Raw genomic sequence first — 23,009 nt, forward strand, 5'->3', positions numbered from 1 at the left:
GATGATGCTATTGGGGAAGATGTTTACAAGAACCGAGTATGTGTATTGACTTATACTTACAATATTATTTATGATGTGGTTAGCGTCTGTGTGGATGGATATTTGTTTAAAGTTGGAATTAAAGAAGCTCAGGGTTGTACTCCCTCCTTTATCTTCGATCTTTGTAAAGAGAACCTTAATGGTAGTGAACTTCGTGATCATCATGACAATGTTGAATGTAACTATTCTTTGAGTGGAAATGAAGATATCTCTTCGGACCCGTTTGGTATTTACGACACAATGGAGAAAATGAAGGCATATGAGGTTAAAAATAACATTCCTAGGGGTTACAACAGTTAGGGTACCAATAAGTACTTAAAAAAGCCAAAGCATGACACCAAGGGGAAAAATGGGAATTGTGCTGATGAAAATTCTCATGCTAAATTCTCATCTGTTTTTCTGGTGGAAAGGAACTCTTCCCCATCTCCTTCTATATCGAGTTCGATCCCCCCCTACAGGTGCACACACTGCCACTGTTCTGGTAGTGGTGGCGGATGCTGAAGTGGCCCCAGTTCCGACATCAAGCCTGTCAACAACTCATGTTGTGTTGTCTGCAGTTGCTGTTGCACTTCCTGTTTCTGCCCAACAATATTTTTCTGCCACGCCTTTTGTGACAGCCTCTGGAAATATAATGGCTCTGGATGGTTTTGTTGGATTAGGTGTCTAAGCCAATAACTAAATTGCTATATACTTGAATTAAAAACAAAGTCCTTTTTGGGTTGCCCTCAAAACTAGTAATTGATGGAAATGACTTTTAGAGAGAGATGTTGATTTATTGATTTATTATATGATTAATAAATAGTTTATTAATATATTATGAGATAAATATATTAATTAGAAATGATATTATTTAATTAATAATTAATTAGAAATTAACTGAAATTATTTTTGGGATTGATTGGATTAGTTAAAAGTGCGGGGACTTAAGGCGACAATGTTCAAAAGTTGAGCAAATGAAATCTTCCAGAACCTCCGTAGAAGGGACAGTTTTATGGGAGCTCTCTAGGGCTTCTAGAAAGCCTTGGAGAGTAAGGAAATGGTAAAAGGAAACTGACTTATTTGAGATATTATTATAATATTCAAACTAGGGTTGCATTAGGATACCTTAATCACCTATAAATACCCCATTAAGGGTATCATAATTTTCGTCCCCTCCTCTAAGAGTGTTAGAGCCGAAATTTCATACCCTCTCTCCTCTCTCCTCTCAAGTCTTCCCTTACTAGGGTTTGGGTACAAACCATTAGAGACATCATATTTTTGGTGTTGGCTTTTCAAGGGAATTGAAGAAAGGAATTGTTGATTATTTACTAAAATAATCAAAAGCTATGTAAACCCTAATCCTTGTTATTTTCGATAATAGTAGGATGCTTTTGGGTTCTTGATGTTCAATTCTTTTTTGCTTTCAATAGAGAAAACTTAGATCCAAAGAAGGTTGCATATGAACTTAAGGGTAAAGTTATTTCACCTCATGCTTTGTTTTATTCCCTACAAAACCTATCAGTGGTATCAGAGCCATAGTTTTCAATTGATTATGCATAATGTTGCATAGATTAAAATTAGGGTTTATAGAAATTAAACCCCTTTGAAATTTCGAAAATGGATAGGGTTCTTGAAACCCTAGCCTCCACCACTTAAATCATGAAAATTGCTAGGTTTAGTTAGGGTTTATCTAGTTTCCTTAATTATTGTTTTAAAAGCCTTAAAATAGAATAATTAAAATTAGATAACCCATACCCTTATTTTCGAAAATTAGATATGGTAATGGATTAGGATTAAATTTGAACTATTTAATTAATTGTTTAATAGTAAATAATTATTTAATCCATAAATGATTTAAATTAATTTAATTAATAGTTAATTAAAAGATATAGATTAAATCATAATTGGTTTAAATTTAATTAAATTAAAAGTTTAATTTAGATAATTAAAAGTTTAAACCTTGTATTTTGAAATGTTTTAAAATACACCTTATATATTATTAAAACTTAATATATATATATATATATATATATATATATATATATATATATATATATATATATATATATATATATAAGAATAAGTAAGTCGAATCGCTGGTATGTCTTATTCACGAAGTCATACTAGAAGAGGGGGTATAAGTAAGTGGCCTATAAAATGGTCGTTGAATGGGTGCCCACTCTCACCCACCATTCCCTTGTTTGGTGGAGAGTAGTTAGCAGAACGAGTTCGATAGGACATAACCTCATTAAAAGTATAATGATACAAAGTACTAGAACCTTCTTTAAAAATCACACTCTAGTTACTTTAGGAAAAATGTGAAAAGTATGTTAATCCATGAAAACGGACATCATGATTTATATGTTGTTAGTGGAGCGTGTGCGGTTAACTGACACACTAGTAGGGACTGTAAAGAGAAATGATGGGCATCTAAAAACTTATCATTGTTAATGGAGTGTGTGTGGTTAACTGACACATTAATTAGAGATGATAAATGACATCGAGGTTGCCAATCGTGTTTGCATGGTTATTCACATCTTTTTTATGATCCTCTGCATACCAGTCACAAATAGAAGACCTTAATCTGAGATTAAACATGCCATTGATATATTAAATGAATCTCAAAAGATCTAGGAATTTTCAGAAGATTGAAATTGGTGAATTGTTTTACCTACCTTTATAAATTCGCAATTAGATTATAACATCTCTCTTCTAGATTGCGAATTATATAGTAGGATCCTAGACTTGAATATTTATTATGGGTTAAATATTAAGGAATTCATATCAACTAACTAAAACTTCTCTTCCTCTATAGATGTCTACTTCTACTGGTGATGTTGCTGCTTAAACCTCCACCACCAACAACTCAAACTTCACTTTTCTATCGATTTTATCGAAAGAGAAATTAGTTGGTCCAAATTACATGGACTAGATTTTGAAATCTCAAACTGACTCTTCGATACGAGGACAAAGAATATGTCCTCGATAAACCTATACTCGAAATCATTGAGTCAACTGCTACTCTAGAGGAACAAGCTGCCTATAAACAACACTATGACGATGCAACAAAGGTCGCTTGCATAGTGGTTGCAACCATAGTACCCGAGTTGAAAAAGTTCTATGAGGAATATTGGCAATATAAGATGTGCTTGGATTTTATGGAAAAGTTTCACCAGAAAGCACGTCAAGAGAGGTATGAGGTCGTCAAGGCATTAACGGATTGCAGACTAAAGGATGGAGAATCTGTCTGCAATCATGTGAAAAAAATGCAAAGATATGTGGAGAGACTAGAAAAACTCAACATGTCTTTTGAAAAAGAGTTGTCCATAGATATGGTCCTTAACTCTTCGCATCCAAGTTAGGATCAATTTATCTTAACTTATCAATTGAACAGCACAAAGACCACGTTGACCCGACTCCACAACTTGTTGCAAACAACTAAATCAGAGATGAAAAGAATCAAGTCCCTTTTTTAAACGAGTTGTAACACCCATAAAAATCATGCCAAATGTGAACTTTTTAAAAACATTTCAAAATCATTAAATCCTTACAACTTGTTTTCAAAATGTATACTATCAGAGTTTTCCCAGAAACATAAACAAAATATGAGGAGTTGTACGATCACCCCTTCGCCTTGCCGCGATCCCCTGATGTACCTGAAACAATAAACTGAAACCGTAAGCCCGAAAGCTTAGCGAGTTCCCCCAAAATACCGATACATTGCACATAACACATATACAAATAACAGCATGTACTGGGTCCACAGCTCTACAAATAACACCCATAAAAATCATGCCAAATTTGAACTTTTTAAAAACATTTCAAAATCATTAAATCATTACAACTTGTTTTCAAAATGTATACTATCAGATTTTTCCCAGAAACATAAACAAAACATGAGGAGTTGTACGATCACGCCTTCGCCTTGCCGAGATCCCCGTATGTACCTGAAACAATAAACTGAAACTGTAAGCCCGAAAGCTTAGCGAGTTTGTAACATTCCAAAAATACAACCCAAAAATTTTCGTTTGAAAACTTTACTAAACCATAATATCAAATATTAAAAGATAAATCCATGGATCATACGTCTCAAAATGTCATAATAAATTTATCAAATCAACTGATGTCAATACATATCGAAATATCCGAAACAAACTCCCAAGATAAACTGAAGCTTTGGTGTGTGCCATGCCATCATCCCGAGCTCTTCCCCTTACTAGCGGAAGTACCTGAAACCAAAAACTGAAACTGTAAGCACAAAGCTTAGTGAGCTCCCCCAATCTACCACATACCATACAATAACATATAAAACAACTACTGGGCCTTGCCCACTGCATCGGACTGAAGTCCGGAAACTACATCGGACCGAAGTCCGGAACTAACCAGGGTCTTGCCCTCTGCATCAGACCGAAGTCCGGAAACTGCATCAGACCGAAGTCCGGAACTAACCAGGGCCTTGCCCTCTGCATCAGACCGAAGTCCGGAAACTGCATCGGACCGAAGTCCGGAACTAACTGAACATAGCATAGCATAATCATAACTACTAGCATAAACACATATACTGCATGCTACATCAGACCGAAGTCCGGAACACATAACACGAAGACATGCTTGAATCACGAAGACATCAAGCACACTAAACTACTGCATTGGACCGAAGTCCGGAACTACTGCTAACTTAAACGGGCCCGCATTGTGGCCGTAGACCCGTTCCTACTGGAAGGAAACTCACCTCGTAATGCTGGCTGCTGAGATGCTAAATCTGAAACTGTTTGACTGCTGCTCCGGAACTCCCCGGCTATAAATCTCATAGACACTAAATCAGATACTGATAACTATTCTCAGGGTAAAATGACCATTTTACCCCCTGGTCAAAGTCAACATCCTGGTCAAAATAAACTTTCAGTTGACCGGACTCGCCGAGTTGGGCCGCCAACTCGCCGAGTCCCTATCACCTTTCTAATCTTCTACCCGCTTCTTCTCGTCGAGTTTGGCAAAGGCTCGACGAGTTCCTCTTCGATACTAACATCTAGTTCATCTTCATCTGACTCGCCGAGCTGTATGAACAACTCGTCGAGTCCTCCTTCATCCTATGAATGAGATCAGTCCTTGACTCGTCGAGTTGTATGAACAACTCGCCGAGTCCCTCCACTACTAGATCTGAGCCTTAACTCACCGAGTCCATTATCTACTCACTGATTCCACCTTAAACTCTCAAATGGGGAAAAAATTGGGGACTCGCGACTCGACTCGTCGAGTCTGAAGAACGACTCGCCGAGTCCCAAGCATGACATTACTAAACAGTCGATTCTGCTCGAATCCAGTGCATTCCATTCATAGATCTGGGCCCCTAGGGCTGGTTTTTCACGTAAAGTTTCTAACTTTACGTGCATGCATGCTAATACGAAGCTCAAATACCCAAAATAAGCTAAAGGAAGAGATCTAAGCTTGGAATGGAAACTTGGCTCAATAAAGGTGGCAACCTTGAGCTTAAGAGGCTCTGGAAAGCTTAGATCTAAAGTCCATTCATCATATTAACTCTTAATTCGACCCTATGGTCTAGAAAGGACTCAAAATCAACAAGAGCAAACTTCTCAAGAGATCTAATTGATAATAAGCAAAGATTCGAGCTTGATACCTCAAAGGGGACTGAAATGCAACCAGAAGTCTGGATCTACTTGCTCCCCTTGAATACTTCTCTTATCTCTTCTTTCCCAAATCCCCAAGATGCACTAAAACCTTCACAAGTGAGAAAATGCTCCAAAATGCTTAAGAACGGCTAGGGTTTCGTATGGGACTCTTTGTGGGTGAGGGAGGCTGGTCTTGGGGCACATAAGATGTTTAAATAGGGTGCAAACCCTTGAAATTAGGGTTTCTTCCAGACTGGCAGACTCACCGAGTCCGGGAATATGGACTCGTCGAGTTGCCAACTTAAAACGCGTGCAAATCCCGCTTCTACTCGACGAGTCGGGCTACTGACTCGTCGAGTACCCCTTAAGAAATGAAAATTACTTTATTTAAATCACATACTAGAAATGGGGCGTTACAACTCTCCCCCACTTATCTTAGACTTCGTCCTCGAAGTCTGCTGCTGCTGAATCTATGAATATCTCTGGGTAATGCTCCCTTATCTCCTCCTCGGCCTCCCACGTCCATTCTGAACCCTTCCGGTGCTGCCACTGCACCTTCACTAGCTGGACTATCTTGTTCCTCAAGGTCTTCGTTTTCCGATCCAAGATCGCAACGGGCCTCTCAATATAATTCAGGCTGCTATCAACCTGAATATCCTCCAAGGGTACAACTGCTGACTCGTCTGCCAAACACTTCCTCAACTGAGAAACATGGAAAGTGGTGTGGATCTGGCTAAGCTCTGCTGGAAGGTCCAACCGATAAGCAACCCGACCCACCCGGGCCAAAACCCTAAACGGACCAATGAACCTGGGGCCCAACTTGCCCCTCTTCCGGAACCTGATAACACCCTTCCAGGGTGATACCTTCAGGAGGACCATATCGCCCACCTGAAACTCCAAATCCGAACGTCTCCTGTCGGCGTAACTCTTCTGCCGACTCTGCGCAGTCTGCAGTCTGCTACGGACCTGCTGGATCAACTCTGTGGTCTTAAGTACCACCTCTGTACTCCCCATGACTCGTTGACCGACCTCACCCCAACAGATTGGGGTCCTGCACTTCCTCCCGTAGAGCATCTCGAAGGGAGGTCGGTCTATACTAGAATGATAGCTGTTGTTATACGAAAATTCCGCTAACGGAAGATACGTATCCCAACTGCCACCGAAATCTAGTACACATGCCCGAAGCATGTCCCCGAGAGTCTGAATCGTCCTCTCGCTCTGTCCATCCGTCTGAGGGTGGAAAGCGGTGCTGAAAAGGAGACGAGTACCCATCTCGTCATGGAACCGCTTCCAAAATCTAGAAGTAAACCGGACGTCTCGGTCTGACACCACCGCGACAGGCACTCCATGCCGTGCCACTACCTCACGCACATAAATATCAGCTAGTTTTTTGGCCGATATACTCTCCTGAATCGGTATGAAATGCGCGCTCTTGGTCAGCCGATCCACTATGACCCAAATCGAATCAACTCCATGTGCGGTCCTGGGAAGCTTAGTGATGAAATCCATGGTGATATCCTCCCATTTCCACACGGGAATGTCTAACGGCTGCATCTTGTCGTGGGGTCTCTGATGCTCCGCCTTGACCTTCCTGCAGGTCAGGCATCTCTCCACGTACCAAGCTATGTCCCGCTTCATGCAGGGCCACCAATAGTCGGGTCGAAGATCTCTGTACATCTTCGTCGCCCCTGGGTGAATGGAGAACCGAGACTTGTGGGCCTCATCCATCAGTACATGTCGTACTCCTCCCCAGTACGGTACCCAAACTCTCCCATGAAGGGTCAACAATCCTCGACTGTTATAGTCAAAGGAAGCTACTCGGCCCACAATCCTCTCACACTTCTGCCTCTCCTCCTTCAGGCCCTCAACCTGTGCCTCTCTGATCTACTCCAACAATGGAGTAATCACAGTCATCCTCAGACATACATCCCTGATCGGGGCTGCTACCGCCTTGCGGCTCAGGGCGTCGGCCACTACGTTGGCCTTGCCCGGATGATAAAGGATCTCACAGTCATAATCCTTTACTACGTCAAACCATCGGCGTTGCCTCATGTTCAGATTCGGCTGATCCACGAGGTACCTCAAACTCTTGTGATCCGTGTAAATGATACAGCGGACCCCATAGAGGTAATGTCTCCAAATCTTGAGGGCGAACACCACTGCCCCCAACTCTAAATCATGCGTCGGATAGTTAGCATCGTGAGGCTTCAACTGTCTAGAGGCATAAGCTATCACATGCCCTCGCTGCATCAACACTGCTCCCATACCTGTGATCGAAGCATCACAGTAAACTACAAAATCCTCTACTCCCTCTGGCAGGGTGAGGATCGGCGCCTCGCACAATCTCTGTCTGAGGGTCTCAAATGCTGCATGTTGCTCAGGCCCCCAGCGAAACACCACCGACTTCCTAGTCAGTCGAGTGAGCGGAACTGCTATCTTGGAGAAATCCTGGATGAATCTCCTATAATACCCAGCCAATCCTAGGAAGCTCCGAATCTCAGATGGAGACCTCGGGACCTCCCACTGCATCACGGCCTCTATCTTGGCCGGATCTACTAGTATACCCTTTTGGTTGACGAGGTGACCAAGGAACTGCACCTCGCGCAACCAGAACTCGCACTTAGAGAACTTCGCGAACAGTCTCTCCCTCCTCAGCGTCTCTAGCACCTCTCTCAGGTGCTCCTCATGCTGCTCCTGAGTCTTGGAATAAACCAAGATGTCATCAATGAACACTATCACTGACCGATCCAGCATCGGTCTGCATACGCGGTTCATGAGGTCCATGAACGCGGCTGGAGCGTTGGTGAGCCCGAACGGCATCACCACAAACTCATAATGACCATAGCGGGTCCTAAAAGCGGTCTTCTGCACATCCTCATCCCTGACCCGCATCTGGTGATATCCTGACCGTAGATCAATCTTGGAGAACCAAGATGCTCCTTGAAGCTGGTCAAACAAATCATCTATCCTCGGAAGTGGGTAACGGTTCTTCAACGTTACCTTGTTCAGCTCCAGGTAATCTATGCACATACGGTGCGACCCATCCTTCTTCCTCACGAACAGGATCGGGGCTCCCCATGGTGAACTACTCGGCCTGATAAAACCCTTGTCTAGCAGCTCCTACAGCTGCGTAGACAACTCCTGCATCTCTGGAGGAGCCAACCGATATGGTGCCTTGGCTATCGGAGCCGCACCAGGAACCAGGTCAATCCTGAACTCAACCTGTCTCTCAGGAGGTACTCCAGGCAAATCCTTTGGAAATACATCCGGGTAGTCTCGCACTACCGGAACATCGTCGACTGTCGCTCTGCCCTTCTCCCGGGCATCTAAAACATAGGCAATATACCCCGCGCAACCCTGCTGGAAGTAGCGCCTCGCTCTCGCTGCTGAACAGAGAATCGGTCCGCGCTGTGGCCTCTCGCCCTGAATCACTAACTCTCCCCCACTGGGAGTGCGAACCCTCACTAACTGCAGCTCATAATCAATCACCGCCCCATTAGGGCTCAGCCAATCCATACCCACTATAACCTTGTTCCCTCGTAGAGGAATAGGAACCAAGTCTACTGAAAACTGCTCATCGAATAACCGAAGCGAACACCCCTTATGCACTCTCGCGATCCTGACGGTCCTGTCGTCCGCTATTTCCACCTCGAGTGGACAATCCAGCTCCCCGGAGCTCTGCTAAACCTCTTGCTAAGCGCAAGTGAAACAAATGATCGGGTAGCCCCCGAATGAAACAATATTGTAGCTGAAATGCCGTTCACTAGGAACGACCCTATATATACAAACATACAATCATAAGAAACAATCAATATCAATAAAGAGATGAAAGGAAGATACATACCCGTCACCACATTAGGAGTCGTTCGCGCCTCCTCTGCTGTCATCTGAAAAGCTCTACTCTTCGCCACTGGCGCCTCACTTCGGCCCTGACGACCGTCTGTAATCCTCAATGTTGCAGGGGCAGGTGCTGACACCTTCCCTACTGCTGCCAAACTCGGACACTGGGACTTTTTATGTCCCCTCTGATTGCAATGGAAGCAAATCAGATCAGATGCTGTGGTGGTGGTGGTAGCTGTACAATCCTTGCTCATATGCCCAGTCCGGCCGCACTTGTAGCAACCGGCACTACCTGCCTTGCACGCCCCATCGTGCAATCTCCCACACTTGCCACACCGACTGTGGCTCTGCTGTCCTCTAGATCTGTGATCTGATACCTTGGGCTTTTTGCCCGAACTCCCTGTGCCAGATGCCGCCTCTGGCTTCCTCTTCTTCTCCATCTCCAAATCTATCTCTCTCTCATGAGCCCTCGCAATCATATCATCCAACGTTTTACAGCTGGACCAGCTCACAAACTGGCGGATATCACTCCACAACATCTCATGATAACGGGCCTTCTTTATTTCCTCATCAGCTGCGTACTGAGGAACGAGAAGAGCCCTCTCCCTGAACTTGGCGGTAATCTCCGCCACTGTCTCTGTAGTCTGGGTGAGATCCTGAAACTCCCTGGCTAACTGTTGCACCTCAATAACCGGTGCAAACTCGGCTCTGAAACTGGTAGTAAAATCAGCCCAAGTCATCGCATCAAGCGCTACGTCATCCCCGATGACATGCCCGATCTCCTCCCACCAATCTCGTGCCATGTCCTTTAGAAGACAGGATGCTAGTCTGACCTTGTCCCCCTCGGGACATCTGCTGGTGCGGAAAGCATTGGCGACATCCGCCAACCACCTGGTACTCGCTATGGGGTCCCGCGCCCCCTGGTAGTCTGGAGCTCCACATGCTCTGAACTCCCTGAAAGTGAGTGTGCGCGACCCCATCATGGTCGCCACCTCAGCAGGGAACGTGCCCAACCTCTCGTCCATCAGCTCCAAAATACCCTCCTTGATCGAACCAAAGATCACAGGAGTCTGCTCGAGTATGATGCGAGTAATCTCTGAAGAGAGAAACTCCCTAGTCTGCTCATCTAGATGCTCGGCCCCCGAGCCTGATCCTGATCCCTCGCCGGCTCCTGAACTGCCGACTGCTGGCCTAGGGCGTAAAACCACCATTCTGAAAACACATCATGACAAACGTCAGAAACACTGATATATCTCGAGGGATCGCTACTACTACAAGTTTCCTGGTCTCATCTCAGCCTTCCTCGATTCAAGTACGGATCCTCTGCTTTCAGTAGTACGGGCCCATACTACCTTCCACATCTATCCGTACTTTCCTCAAGTACTGCCTCGACTCCACCAAGTCACTTCTACTGCTACTGATCTCTGCTACTCTCATCCTAGGCTTGCCCTAAGGAAATCTCTGACTCCACCCAATCCAGTCCTCAGCTGCTGAAGGCCTCCTTGTAATGCCAATTAGCCATCACCTGAATACCATCACATGTGACAAGGCTCAGATAATCCTTCGAGTAAAAGACTCGTCCCTACAACGGTTAGACTCAAACAAGAGTTGCGCAATAGGGCCAAATCCAGCACTCTGAGATTATTCAACCCTGATTACATGTGACGTGACGTATTCACCTAATGGATAACTCCCATCACTCCGAGTCCTACAAAGCACGAAGCAAGCAACATTCGGACACAGGAAACTACTCAAGCAAATCTATCCTCATAACGAGAAACTGTACCGGCATACAATGCTAAGCTCATACTATCAGGCATAACCTAAACAGGCTATCCTACTGTTGTCTACTCAATACTAGCATGCAATTCTCAATAAGCTGAAACACATATAACAGGCACATAAGGCATCCTCCTAGATCCTTAGTCCTATTCTAGCATGCTGTTCTACTGAAACTGGAACTGATAATTATAACATAAACTTGTATGGGTAATTTGGGAGTACTTACTTGAGCTCGGCTGATCGCATGCACCACACCCTTTTCCTTTTCTCAAAACTCTTTTCTTTTTAAGTTTCTTTTCAAAAATTCTTTCAAAAACATTTTTCTTTTGAAAATCTTTTACCATTTCCTTAGTTTGAGTCCAGTCATACCCAAAAGTGTGCTTGAATCCCTCAAACCAAGGCTCTGATACCAACTTGTAACATCCCAAAAATACAACCCAAAAATTTTCGTTTAAAAACTTTACTAAACCATAGTATCAAATATTAAAAGATAAATCCATGGATCATACGTCTCAAAATGTCATAATAAATTTATCAAATCAACTGATGTCAATACATATCGAAATATCCGAAATAAACTCCCAGGATAAACTGAAGCTGTGGTGTGTGCCATGCCATCATCCCGAGCTCTTCCCTTTACTAACGGAAGTACCTGAAACCAAAAACTGAAACTGTAAGCACAAAGCTTAATGAGCTCCCCCAAACTACCACATACCATACAATAACATATAAAGCAACTACTGGGCCTTGCCCACTGCATCGGACCGAAGTCCGTAAACTGCATCAGACCGAAGTCCGGAACTAACCAGGGCCTTGCCCTCTGCATCAGACCGAAGTCCGGAAACTGCATCAGACCGAAGTCCGGAACTAACCAGGGCCTTGCCCTCTGCATCAGACCGAAGTCCGGAAACTGCATCGGACCGAAGTCCGGAACTAACCACGGCCTTGCCCTCTGCATCAGACCGAAGTCCGGAAACTGCATCGGACCGAAGTCCGGAACTAACTGAACATAGCATAGCATAATCATAACTACTAGCATAAACACATATACTGCATGCTGCATCAGACCGAAGTCCGGAACACATAACACGAAGACATGCTTGAATCACGAAGACATCAAGCACACTAAACTACTGCATCGGACCGAAGTCCGGAACTACTGCTAACTTAAACGGGCTGGCATTGTGGCCGTAGACCCGTTCCTACTGGAAGGAAACTCACCTCGTAATGCTGGCTGCTGAGATGCTAAATCTGAAACTGTCTGACTGCTGCTCCGGAACTCCCCGGCTACAAATCCCATAGACACTAAATCAGATACTGATAACTATTCTCAGGGTAAAATGACCATTTTACCCCTGGTCAAAGTCAACATCCTGGTCAAAATCAACTTTCAGTTGACCGGACTCGCCGAGTTGGGCCGCCAACTCGCCGAGTCCCTATCACCTTTCTAATCTTCTACCCGCTTCTACTCGTCGAGTTTGGCAAAGGCTCGACGAGTTCCTCTTCGATACTAACATCTAGTTCATCTTCATCTGACTCGCCGAGCTGTATGAACAACTCGTCGAGTCCTCCTTCATCCTATGAATGAGATCAGTCCTTGACTCGTCGAGTTGTATGAACAACTCGTCGAGTCCCTCCACTACTAGATCTGAGCCTTAACTCACCGAGTCCATTATCTACTCACTGATTCCACCTTAAACTCTCAAATGGGGAAAAAATTGGGGACTCGCGACTCGACTCGTCGAGTCTGAAGAACGACTCGCCGAGTCCCAAGCATGACATTACTAAACAGTCGATTCTGCTCGAATCCCGTGCATTCCATTCATAGATCTGGGCCCCTAGGGCTGGTTTTTCACGTAAAGTTTCTAACTTTACGTGCATGCATGCTAATATGAAGCTCAAATACCCAAAATAAGCTAAAGGAAGAGATTTAAGCTTGGAATGGAAACTTGGCTCAATAAAGGTGGCAACCTTGAGCTTAAGAGGCTCTGGAAAGCTTAGATCTGAAGTCCATTCATCATATTAACTCTTAATTCGACCCTATGGTCTAGAAAGGACTCAAAATCAACAAGAGCAAACTTCTCAAGAGATCTAATTGATAATAAGCAAAGATTTGAGCTTGATACCTCAAAGGGGACTGAAATGCAACCAGAAGTCTGGATCTACTTGCTCCCCTTGAATACTTCTCTTCTCTCTTCTTTCCTAAATCCCCAAGATGCACTAAAACCTTCACAAGTGAGAAAATGCTCCAAAAATGCTTAAGAACGACTAGGGTTTCGTATGGGACTCTTTGTGGGTGAGGGAGGCTGGTCTTGGGGCACATAAGATGTTTAAATAGGGTGCAAACCCTTGAAATTAGGGTTTCTTCCAGACTGGCAGACTCGCCGAGTCCGGGAATATGGACTCGTCGAGTTGCCAACTTAAAACGCGTGCAAATCCCGCTTCTACTCGACGAATCGGGCTATTGACTCGTCGAGTACCCCTTAAGAAATGAAAATTACTTTATTTAAATCACATACCAGAAATGGGGCGTTACAGAGTTCCCCCAAAATACCGATACATTGCACATAACACATATACAAATAATAGCATGTACTGGGTCCACAACTCTACATACTGGATTACCCCTGGGCCCACAGTGTGAGTCTGGATTGCCTTCCGGGCCCACAACTCACATCTGGATTGTCATCGAGCCCACAGTACGAGTCTCCCTCAGCCCGTAACTAGAATGCTCCCGAGCCCACAGTACGAGTCTCCCTCAGCTCGCATCTGGAATGCTCCCGGATTTGTTGGATTACCGCACGGAGCAGTATCACCTCAACCCATCCCACAATAAATGTCAACACATATAATAAGTAATGCGCATGTAGATAATAACATAACAACACAGGTAGTCCTACAGATCTACCTAACTGGAATAACAACTAGCATGCAACTCTAACTCATACTCAACATACTACCACTGCTAGGATATCATATCCAATGGGCCGGACTTGGTGCCTTAGACCCCTTAGTATAGTGAGGATAACTCACCTCGCAAGTAGTGCTGAAATACTGTAAATCTCTGACTGCTGTCTCACCGGGAATCCCGAACTATCACATAATAAATACTAAGTTAATACCCAAAATAACCTCCTTGATTAAGTGTCCACACCACTCATGAAGTCCATTCTCTTTATTAGGCCAAGGCCCAATACCAAGTCCTTAACTTGAAAGTCCATATATAAAGTCCATTATGGGCCCAATTTACTAAATTGGGCCTAACTTCCTAATTGGGCCTAATCCCATCATCCATCATCACTACATGGCCCAAAATATCTTATTCATAAAGTCCAGCAAAGGCCCAATTCCAATTAGTCCATAAACAACCCAAAACCCGAAGCCCATTTGTCAAAGGCCCAACAGAGAACGTACGCGGGGGCGTACTTGTCCAGATGTTGACCACCATCGGGGTGGTTGACCCAGTACGCTGAGCATACTGGATTTACGTTGGGCGTACTCGACGGTTTGCCAAAACCTTATTAAGTGCTTAATGGCTTAAGTACTTAAGCCCTAACTTCAGATTCAGTGACCTAATATGCCTAGGACCCATAAAGTCATGAACTTTATCACTTTGGACGTCCAGAAAGCTCTTAATACTTGGTCTTAATCCATTAAGGCCTTCTTTTTCCATGCATGGGACACATTCAGCTAATGAGACCTCATTTTTATCACTCAAGGTCCCTTCAAGAGTCTAGAAGGACAGTCATTTTCGTCCAAATCACATCATGCACCACCCTATGGCTTTTTGGGACAAGAAATGGTTCTTTTAAAGCAAAATGGAAAGATCTATACATATATGCATAAAGTTTGGAGCTTTATACCTTCTGTAGCTTCTAGGGCACAAGTTAACTTCAGATCTACAAGCTTGATCTTCTTCTCCAACTCTTTGATGCAATAACTTCTTCTTAAAGCATTCAAGAAACACTCAATAAGCTCAAACACACAAAGGAAAGGCTAGGGTTTGGGGAAGACGACTCTAATCTATGGAGGCTGAGGTAAGGGAAGGTTTGGTGCTCATAATGTTGCTTATATAGGCCCCAAACCATAAATATTAAGAGTTCACACTGGAAGGGAAAGGGTCATACTAGATCATCCAGTAGTGGGTCCAAGACTAAGCTCAGTTATGATATTCTAGTTGTGAGTGATCCTAAAGAGGTCGTTTGCTATTATTGCAACGACAAAGGCCACTAGAAATGAAGTTGTGCCAAGTACTTGCAGGACATAGAGGATGACAAAGTCAATCCATCGTCGGAAGGTATATACAAACTTTTTTTAAAAAGTATATTAGTGATTGAATGCTAAGTATTTTGAAATAAATTAAAAGGAAAAAAGTATGTTACAAGCTTTATGATTATGTTTGAATAAATGAATAACAAGCTAGCCACAATTTTCCCGTGAGGGATGAGCAACAACAAGACTCTATTTTTTATGGTACCTCCTGTCTCTAAGTAGATGTATAGAAAATAGATGATGTGATAAAATGATTTTTTTTTCTTCTATCGTCATAAGTTATGAAGGGTTGTACGATGCGACTAGGTCCTCTCAGACCCCATATTCGACATATTGTTGTGAGTTAGGCTCTATTGGACCTCAAATTCGGCACATAGCCGTGAGTTAAAGAAATAATAAAAGAGCTAAGATGGCCTGTAAGTTTGTATGGTGTGAGGACATGTATTACATAGTCAATGAATTGTTTTAAGTTTTATGAAAGTTATAAAAGCTTATCAAAGTTTTATAAAAGTTATGAAAGTTATGAAAGTTTTAAGAATTATTCTGAAATCTTTTGAAAGTTTATGAAAACTTATTAAAGGTTATGAAAGTGAAGTATATCAAGTGTTTTAAAGATTACAAAAGTCTATGAGAGTGAAAAGTTTTATCGAAAGTTGAAAATGTTTTGGGTCTAAATCCATAGGACCCACGAGACATTATTGTCTTACCTATTTTTTTTTAATATCATGCATTCCAGGTTCAGATAAGAAATGTTAGAACAATGTGATTATACCGATAACAATGAGCTTTTAAGCGATAGAAACTAGAAATATTTTATGTAATGTATAAATATTAAGTGCTTTACTACGGTTTGTATCGGTTATATACCCGATACATGTTTTTTTTCTTTTAAATAACAAGTAAATTGTTTTGAATTTTATGAAACCACGTTCAAATGATTATGATTTAAATTATAAAAATGTTTTCAAAACCATAGTATTTTATCATGTAAAAAATGATGGGTATTAATCAAAATACATAAAAAAACATAAAATATAATACTAAAACAAAATATAGTTTTAGATAAATACAACGTATCAAGATGAAACGCCATCACGAGTTTCGATTCATTGGAGTATTAAATGGATGAATCTCATGACCACTTAATAAATAGAATTCACTATCAACTTCATCATTCTAAAAACATTGCCTCTTTTTCTTCAAAACTGATTCACTAACGGTTTTTAACGTTTCAGTATGACTGGTTCAATCAGGTTTTTGTAAAAACCACACGGTTCGTTTCAGTCCATAAATAAACATTAAAGAGCTGCTAGTTAAACCACTTTCTTCCCCATGTCCCAATCCAATCGATTTGATTGGCTCTTTCAACTCAGTTTTTAAAATATTACATGATAGCCTAAAAAACGCATTGTATTACTTAATATGATTTTTTTTCTATGAAAACATACATTGATTCAGTCTGAAATACGCAGAGACACATTTAAACATTAAGGTTTTTTGATTTGAGGAATTCATATTATCATTTTGTGAATTTAGGAATTTTTATCTTTGCCTTGCTTCTATTTGAAGGCGCAAACACATAAAAAGTTTGATCTTGGTTTTATGTACTTCAACTTTGAAATACGAATAAGCTATATATATAAAGTCAGTTTTTGTTTTAAGCAATATTTTTAGGGAAAATACCGGCAATAGTCAAAAAATGGGGGTAATTTCAAAATTTAGACATGAAAATGAACATTTCCAGGTATAGACATGCATTCCGCTGAGCTCCACGGAATGTACTGTAGCTCCGCGGAATATTATTATTATTATTATTATTTTTTATTTTTTTTTTCAGATCGTTTCTTCGGGGGTTATATTAATTCCACAACTAATTATTTTCAAGAAAAAGATTATGATAGTATAATAATCTTTGCTTGAAAATAATTAGTTGGAGAATGAATATAAACCTCGAAGAATCGATGTGAAAAAAAAAAAAACTGAAGATCCATTTCTCGGAGCTACCTCCGCGGAATGAGTTTATTCCTCAGAGGTATCTCCGCGGAATGGATCTTGAGTTTTTTTTTTTTTTTTTTTTTTAATACACTCATTTATTTACGATTTTGTCATTCCGTGGAGCTACAGTAGATTCCGCGGAGCTCCGCGGAGCTATCTCCGCGGAATCCATGTCTATATCCGGAAATCCAATTTTTTGTGTCTATTTTTTGAAAATACCCTCCATTTTTTTACTATTGCCGGTATTTTTCCCATATTTTTAAGTGTAAAATAACAATCCTAGGTTATCATTTGCTTAAAACTATAGGCAAAACCGCAGAACTATTGGGGGATAAGAATAATTATAGTACAAATGTACAATACACCAATTTAAATACATAAAAGTTGGCGGACAAAAAACTTATGCTATATTGAATAAAATAAAGATAACGGTCTTAAAATAAGGAACAAATTAACTAATAATATTATTTTTAGTAAAAGATATATATTACCAAAAATATATACTGTTATTGCAGCTATTCAAACCCAAAATTAATGGAAAGAATCCCAATTTATTGCAATTATTTTAAATTTTTTTAAAAGAAGTAAAAACCAATTTAGGACAACTTTCATTGCTCAACGACTGTATCTTCGACACGCTCCATTTCCTTCTTTCGTTTTTTCTCTCTTTCGAACAAAAAAAGAAAAGAAAAGAGAGGGAGACTAGAAGAACTCTGAAAGGCAAAACCTCACAAAAACCCTAATCCAGTGTCCGATTGCTGTAAGTTTTTTTATTTTTTGCTTCATCATCGGTACCAATTAGCTAGTTTGTTGCGCAATTTTGATATAATTGTGCATTTTGAGTACATTCTGTTCGTTTTTTTTGTTTCTGCTTGAATTCGGTGTTCTTTTTGAGATCTGTGACGTTTGAAGTTCGTAAAGACGCTTGATTCGTTGGAAATGTAGCGTTGCTACTTGTTAGTGTTACATTGAGGTACATTTTTGTGTAGCCACGAAATGTTCAGAGAAGGGAATTGTTTATGTATGTTGTTTCAAGGTTCTGGTTCTTGTATGAGGAATGTGAACATATTTTTTGAAGTGGTAATAATAATTACAAGATTGGGTCACGATCGAGTTTTTGGAGTTGGTAACATCAATGCCGAATGTAGGGTTTTATAGATTTTGTTCATACATGCCTATATCTGGGTTGGTTGTTTTAATTTTCTTACCGATGCAACGTACTTTATGAAATTTAAATACACAAATCACTTTTATTGTCTGAATTTAGTTATAGCTTGAACGGTTGAATCTAATAGTTAAACTTTTGTTATATTCTCATTGAAAAACATGATATTGCATTCAAGTGATGCCAACTGAAACAAACTTGCTTATTACTTTTAGCAATGTTTTCTCATTAGTTGTCATGCACATTCATAGTAGCTGTCTCATTAAAGCTTTGTTAGGCCAGTTTGCAGGGATACCAAATGGCAGGGGTTGATGTTCAACATCCTCTTCTTGGAGAAACAACTTGTGGCTCTTTGCTGCTTCAGTTGCAGGTAAAATACATTTGTGCTACTTGCTAATTTCATCTTTAATCATTTATTAGTTTCACTACCTTTCACAAAAGCTTCTCTGATAAAGGGTTTGATATCTTAATTGATTGGGTAAGTGGATTCTTTGTGGTAATGCAGAAAATTTGGGATGAAGTAGGTGAAAGTGATGTGGAAAGGGATAAGATGCTTCTTCAACTAGAGCAAGAATGCTTGAATGTGTATAAGAGAAAAGTGGAACAAGCTGCAAAATCAAGGGCACACCTTCTTCAAGCACTTGCAGATGCTAAACTTGAACTCTCCACTCTTCTTGCATCCCTTGGAGAGAAATCATTCATTGGCATTGTAAGTAACAGACTATATCCCATTTTGGAACTCATTTTTTTTCTTCTGTTATAGTATTTATGGTTTTTTGTTCTTTTGTGGATTAATTTGCAGCCTGTGAAGACTTCTGGAAGCATTAAGGAACAACTTGCTGCCATTGCACCAGCTCTAGAACACTTATTGAAGCAGAAAGAGGAGAGAGTAAAGAAGTTTGCAAATGTCCTGACACAAATACAAAAGATCCGTGGAGAAATTTCAGGGACTAATGAACAAACAGGAAGCTTTACAGTTGATGAGTCTGACCTATCTGTAAAGAAGTTAGATGAATTTCATGATCATCTGCAAGAACTTGAGAAAGAAAAGGTAAGCAATAAGCACTTCACCTCATTTTTAAAAGAGGTGAAATTTTTTACACATTTGCCTAAAACTATGATGACTAATGTCAACTTCTGTTTTGCAGAGTGAGAGATTGAACAAAGTTCTTGAATTTGTGAACATCATACATGATATTTGTGCTGTTCTTGGGATTGATTTTTATGCTACAGTCACAGAAGTTCACCCTAGCTTGAATGACACCACTGACACTCAATCTAAAAGCATAAGCAATGACACACTTGCCAGGCTGGCAAAGACCGTTCTATCATTAAAAGAAGCCAAGAAGCAAAGGTTACAAAAGGTAAACACACTTTCACACCTTCACTTCTTTACATACTAAAAAAGGGTAAAAATATCTCAATGATTTGAGGTGACAAATTTCTTGTCTTTTCAGCTTCAAGATTTGGCAGCTGAGCTAAATAAACTTTGGAATTTGATGGATACATCTGAAGAAGAAAGGAGCTTGTTTGATCATGTTACATGTAAAATATCCTCTTCAGTTGATGAAGTGAATGTCCCTGGGGCTCTTGCTCTTGATTTAATTGAACAGGTACTCAAAATTTACTGTTACAAAAATCAGCCAAACTGAGGGACCTTTTTTGGAACATGGATCAAAATGTTAGAAATGCCTCAAATAAGTACCAAAATTGTAAGACGACTTTTTTGGATCAAAATTGCAAAAATCAGCTAAAATCATTGACCATTTTTTAAATAGGGACCAAGACGTTACAAAAACTTGAATTATGGGCCAAAATTACAAAAAACGAGCTAAACATAGGGATCATTTTTGAAATACAGATCAAAAAGTTACAAAAACCCGCATTTAGGACCAAAATTGCAAAAACCAGCTAAACTTAGAGACCAAAATGTTACAAAAACCTCATGTAAGTGCCAAAATCGCAGAACTAGCTAAACTTAGGGATCATTTTTAAAATACAGATCAAAAAGTTACAAAAACCCGAATTTAGGACCAAAATTGCAAAAACCAGGTAAACTTAGGGACCAAAATGTTACAAAAACCTCATGTAAGGGCTAAAATTGCAGAACTAGCAAAACTTAGGGATCATTTTTAAAATAAAGATCAAAAAGTTACAAAAACCTGAATTTAGGGCCAAAATTGCAAAAACCAGCTAAACTTAGGGACCGAAATGTTACAAAAACCTCATGTAAGGGCCAAAATTGCAAAACTAGCTAAACTTAGGGACTGTTGCTGGAACAAGCACAAAAACGTTACAAAACCCTCAAATAAGTGCCAAAATTGCAAGAGAGAACATTTTGGTACAAAAATTGTATAAAACCACCTAAACTCAGGGACCATTTTTGTAATTTACTTTAGATATATTATATAAATTCTTGATGTTACATTGTTGCAATGTTAAGGCTGAGGTGGAAGTTGAAAGATTGGATGAATTAAAAGGTAGCAGAATGAAAGAAATTGCTTTAAAGAAGCAAGGGGAGCTTGAAGAGATATTTGCACGTGCACACATAGAGATTGACACACAGTCTGCAAGGGAGAAAATTTTGGGTTTAATTGATTCTGGACACGTGGAGCCTTCTGATTTGGTAGCTGACATGGATGCTCAAATCATTAAAGCAAAAGAAGAAGCCCTCAGCAGAAAAGATATTTTGGATAAGGTTGAAAAGTGGATGTCAGCTTGCGAAGAAGAGAGTTGGCTCGAGGATTACAATAGGGTCAGTTTTATAAATTAAATTATTTTATTTTACATTTTTAATTTTTAATTTTTAATTTCATTGTGACAGGATGATAACAGGTATAGTGGAAGCAGAGGGGCCCATTTGAATCTTAAACGAGCTGAAAAGGCCAGAATTTTGGTTAGCAAAATCCCAGGTAACAAAATTCCAGAATTTTAGTCCTACTAAAGTAACCAAGGGCAGATTCGTAATTTGTATTGTATTGGTGCAGGTCTTGTTGACACATTGGTTGCTAAAACTCGAACATGGGAAGAAGAACATGGATTTACTTTTGCTTATGATGGTGTTCCACTACTCGCCATGCTGGACGAATATGCAGTGCTGAGGCATGATAGAGAAGAAGAAAAAAGAAGGATGAGGGTTAGTTTTGTAATTTCACTTAATGTTTGTAGGGCTAAAACTTATTTAAATAGATAAATGTATTTGTATGTAACAGGATCAGAAGAAATTCCATGAACAACTGAACACAGAGCAAGAAGCCATGTTTGGTTCAAAGCCAAGCCCTGCTCGCCCGCTAAGTAGCACAAAGAAGGTGGTGGGCCCGGGGTCACGAGGTCTTAATAGACGGTTGTCTTTGAATCAAAATGGGGGCGGGGGTAAATCGGTAAATAGAGATGTCAAAAGGGATGTCCCGAGGCCCGTAGCACCTTTGAACTATGTTGCTATATCAAAGGAGGATCCTGGTCTATTTACACCTTGAAGGTTGTTTAAATAAGTGAAATAGAAAAATTATATATACATGATTTAATCTGGGTATATTTATGATGTAAGTTATTGGGGGGTTTATGTGGTTGATGCTTTAATATTCTTTCATAGTTCTCATTAGCAAAGACGATGCTACATATAATTATGGGGTGTCCGTTGGATTTTTTTAGTGATGATATTAAATTTTTTAGATGAAAAACCAAATCAATTAATATTTATATAATAATATCGTTCTGCCAAAAAGTAATCTTTTTTTAATGACATCAACGGCGACCGTGGCATCAACTTTTCTTCTGGTTCAGTGATTTTGTCCATCTTTATCGTTATATTGTTTCAACATATGAAAATTCGTCGTAGAAGAGACTAGAGAGTAATATTTTTATAATTAAAATAAATAATATACATGCTTAGATAATAATATTCATAACCCAAGTAGATAATCAATTTTTATTTTCAGCAATTAGTTTTGTCACCTCAATATGGTGGACAAACATAAGTTTGTATCCTAGAGTGCAACTTGCAATTGCTGATTAATGAGATAACCTGCATGGTTTTTGTGATGCATAATATTTGCCCAAATAACCTAAAGGTTGTGATCTATTGTTGGGTTATTTACTTATTTCATTATGGATGCACCGATATTTTTTTTTTCTTTTTCTGTTAGTATTTGAAATTTGTTATAAGTGAAATCCTTCAGAGAAGTCCTAAAATTTTACCCTAATTTACGAAAAAGTCTCAAACTAAATTTTGTTTACGAAAAAACATGAATTACCGGTAAAAATGACGATTTGACCCATTTTTTCCGGTTTACCGGTTTTATTATTTA

General features: G+C 40.3%; 1 protein-coding gene across 2 annotated transcripts; it reads left to right on the plus strand.

Annotated features, from left to right (window-relative positions):
- The first annotated feature begins 18,144 nt into the window (after positions 1-18,144).
- On the plus strand, positions 18,145-22,325 carry LOC145140836 (65-kDa microtubule-associated protein 1-like). 2 transcript variants are annotated; one of them, XM_079074213.1, is made up of 10 exons: positions 18,145-18,297; positions 18,985-19,072; positions 19,208-19,411; positions 19,505-19,753; positions 19,851-20,066; positions 20,160-20,315; positions 21,146-21,457; positions 21,527-21,614; positions 21,690-21,838; positions 21,915-22,325. In XM_079074213.1, the coding sequence occupies exons 2-10, from the start codon at positions 19,001-19,003 to the stop codon at positions 22,176-22,178; spliced, it is 1,710 nt and encodes a 569-aa protein (XP_078930339.1). In that variant the 5' UTR covers positions 18,145-18,297; positions 18,985-19,000; the 3' UTR covers positions 22,179-22,325. The 2 variants fall into 2 exon arrangements, with proteins under 2 accessions (XP_078930339.1, XP_078930340.1); XM_079074214.1 differs by having other exon boundaries at positions 18,147-18,297; positions 18,980-19,072.
- The last annotated feature ends 684 nt before the right edge of the window (positions 22,326-23,009 follow it).

This window comes from Lactuca virosa, chromosome 9 (genome assembly GCF_052849685.1).
Source record: "Lactuca virosa cultivar CGN04683 chromosome 9, Lactuca_virosa_CGN04683_v6, whole genome shotgun sequence".
In the NCBI taxonomy this organism is placed as follows: Eukaryota; Viridiplantae; Streptophyta; class Magnoliopsida; order Asterales; family Asteraceae; genus Lactuca; species Lactuca virosa.

Bases quoted from the DNA above. Each gene is read 5' to 3' on its own strand.
- LOC145140836 (XM_079074213.1), top strand. From the start codon at position 19,001: ATGGCAGGGGTTGATGTTCAACATCCTCTTCTTGGAGAAACAACTTGT. The intron at 19,412-19,504 runs GTAAGTAACAGA...ATTAATTTGCAG, and splicing joins AGAAATCATTCATTGGCATT to CCTGTGAAGACTTCTGGAAG. The intron at 21,615-21,689 runs GTAACAAAATTC...GTATTGGTGCAG, and splicing joins TTTGGTTAGCAAAATCCCAG to GTCTTGTTGACACATTGGTT.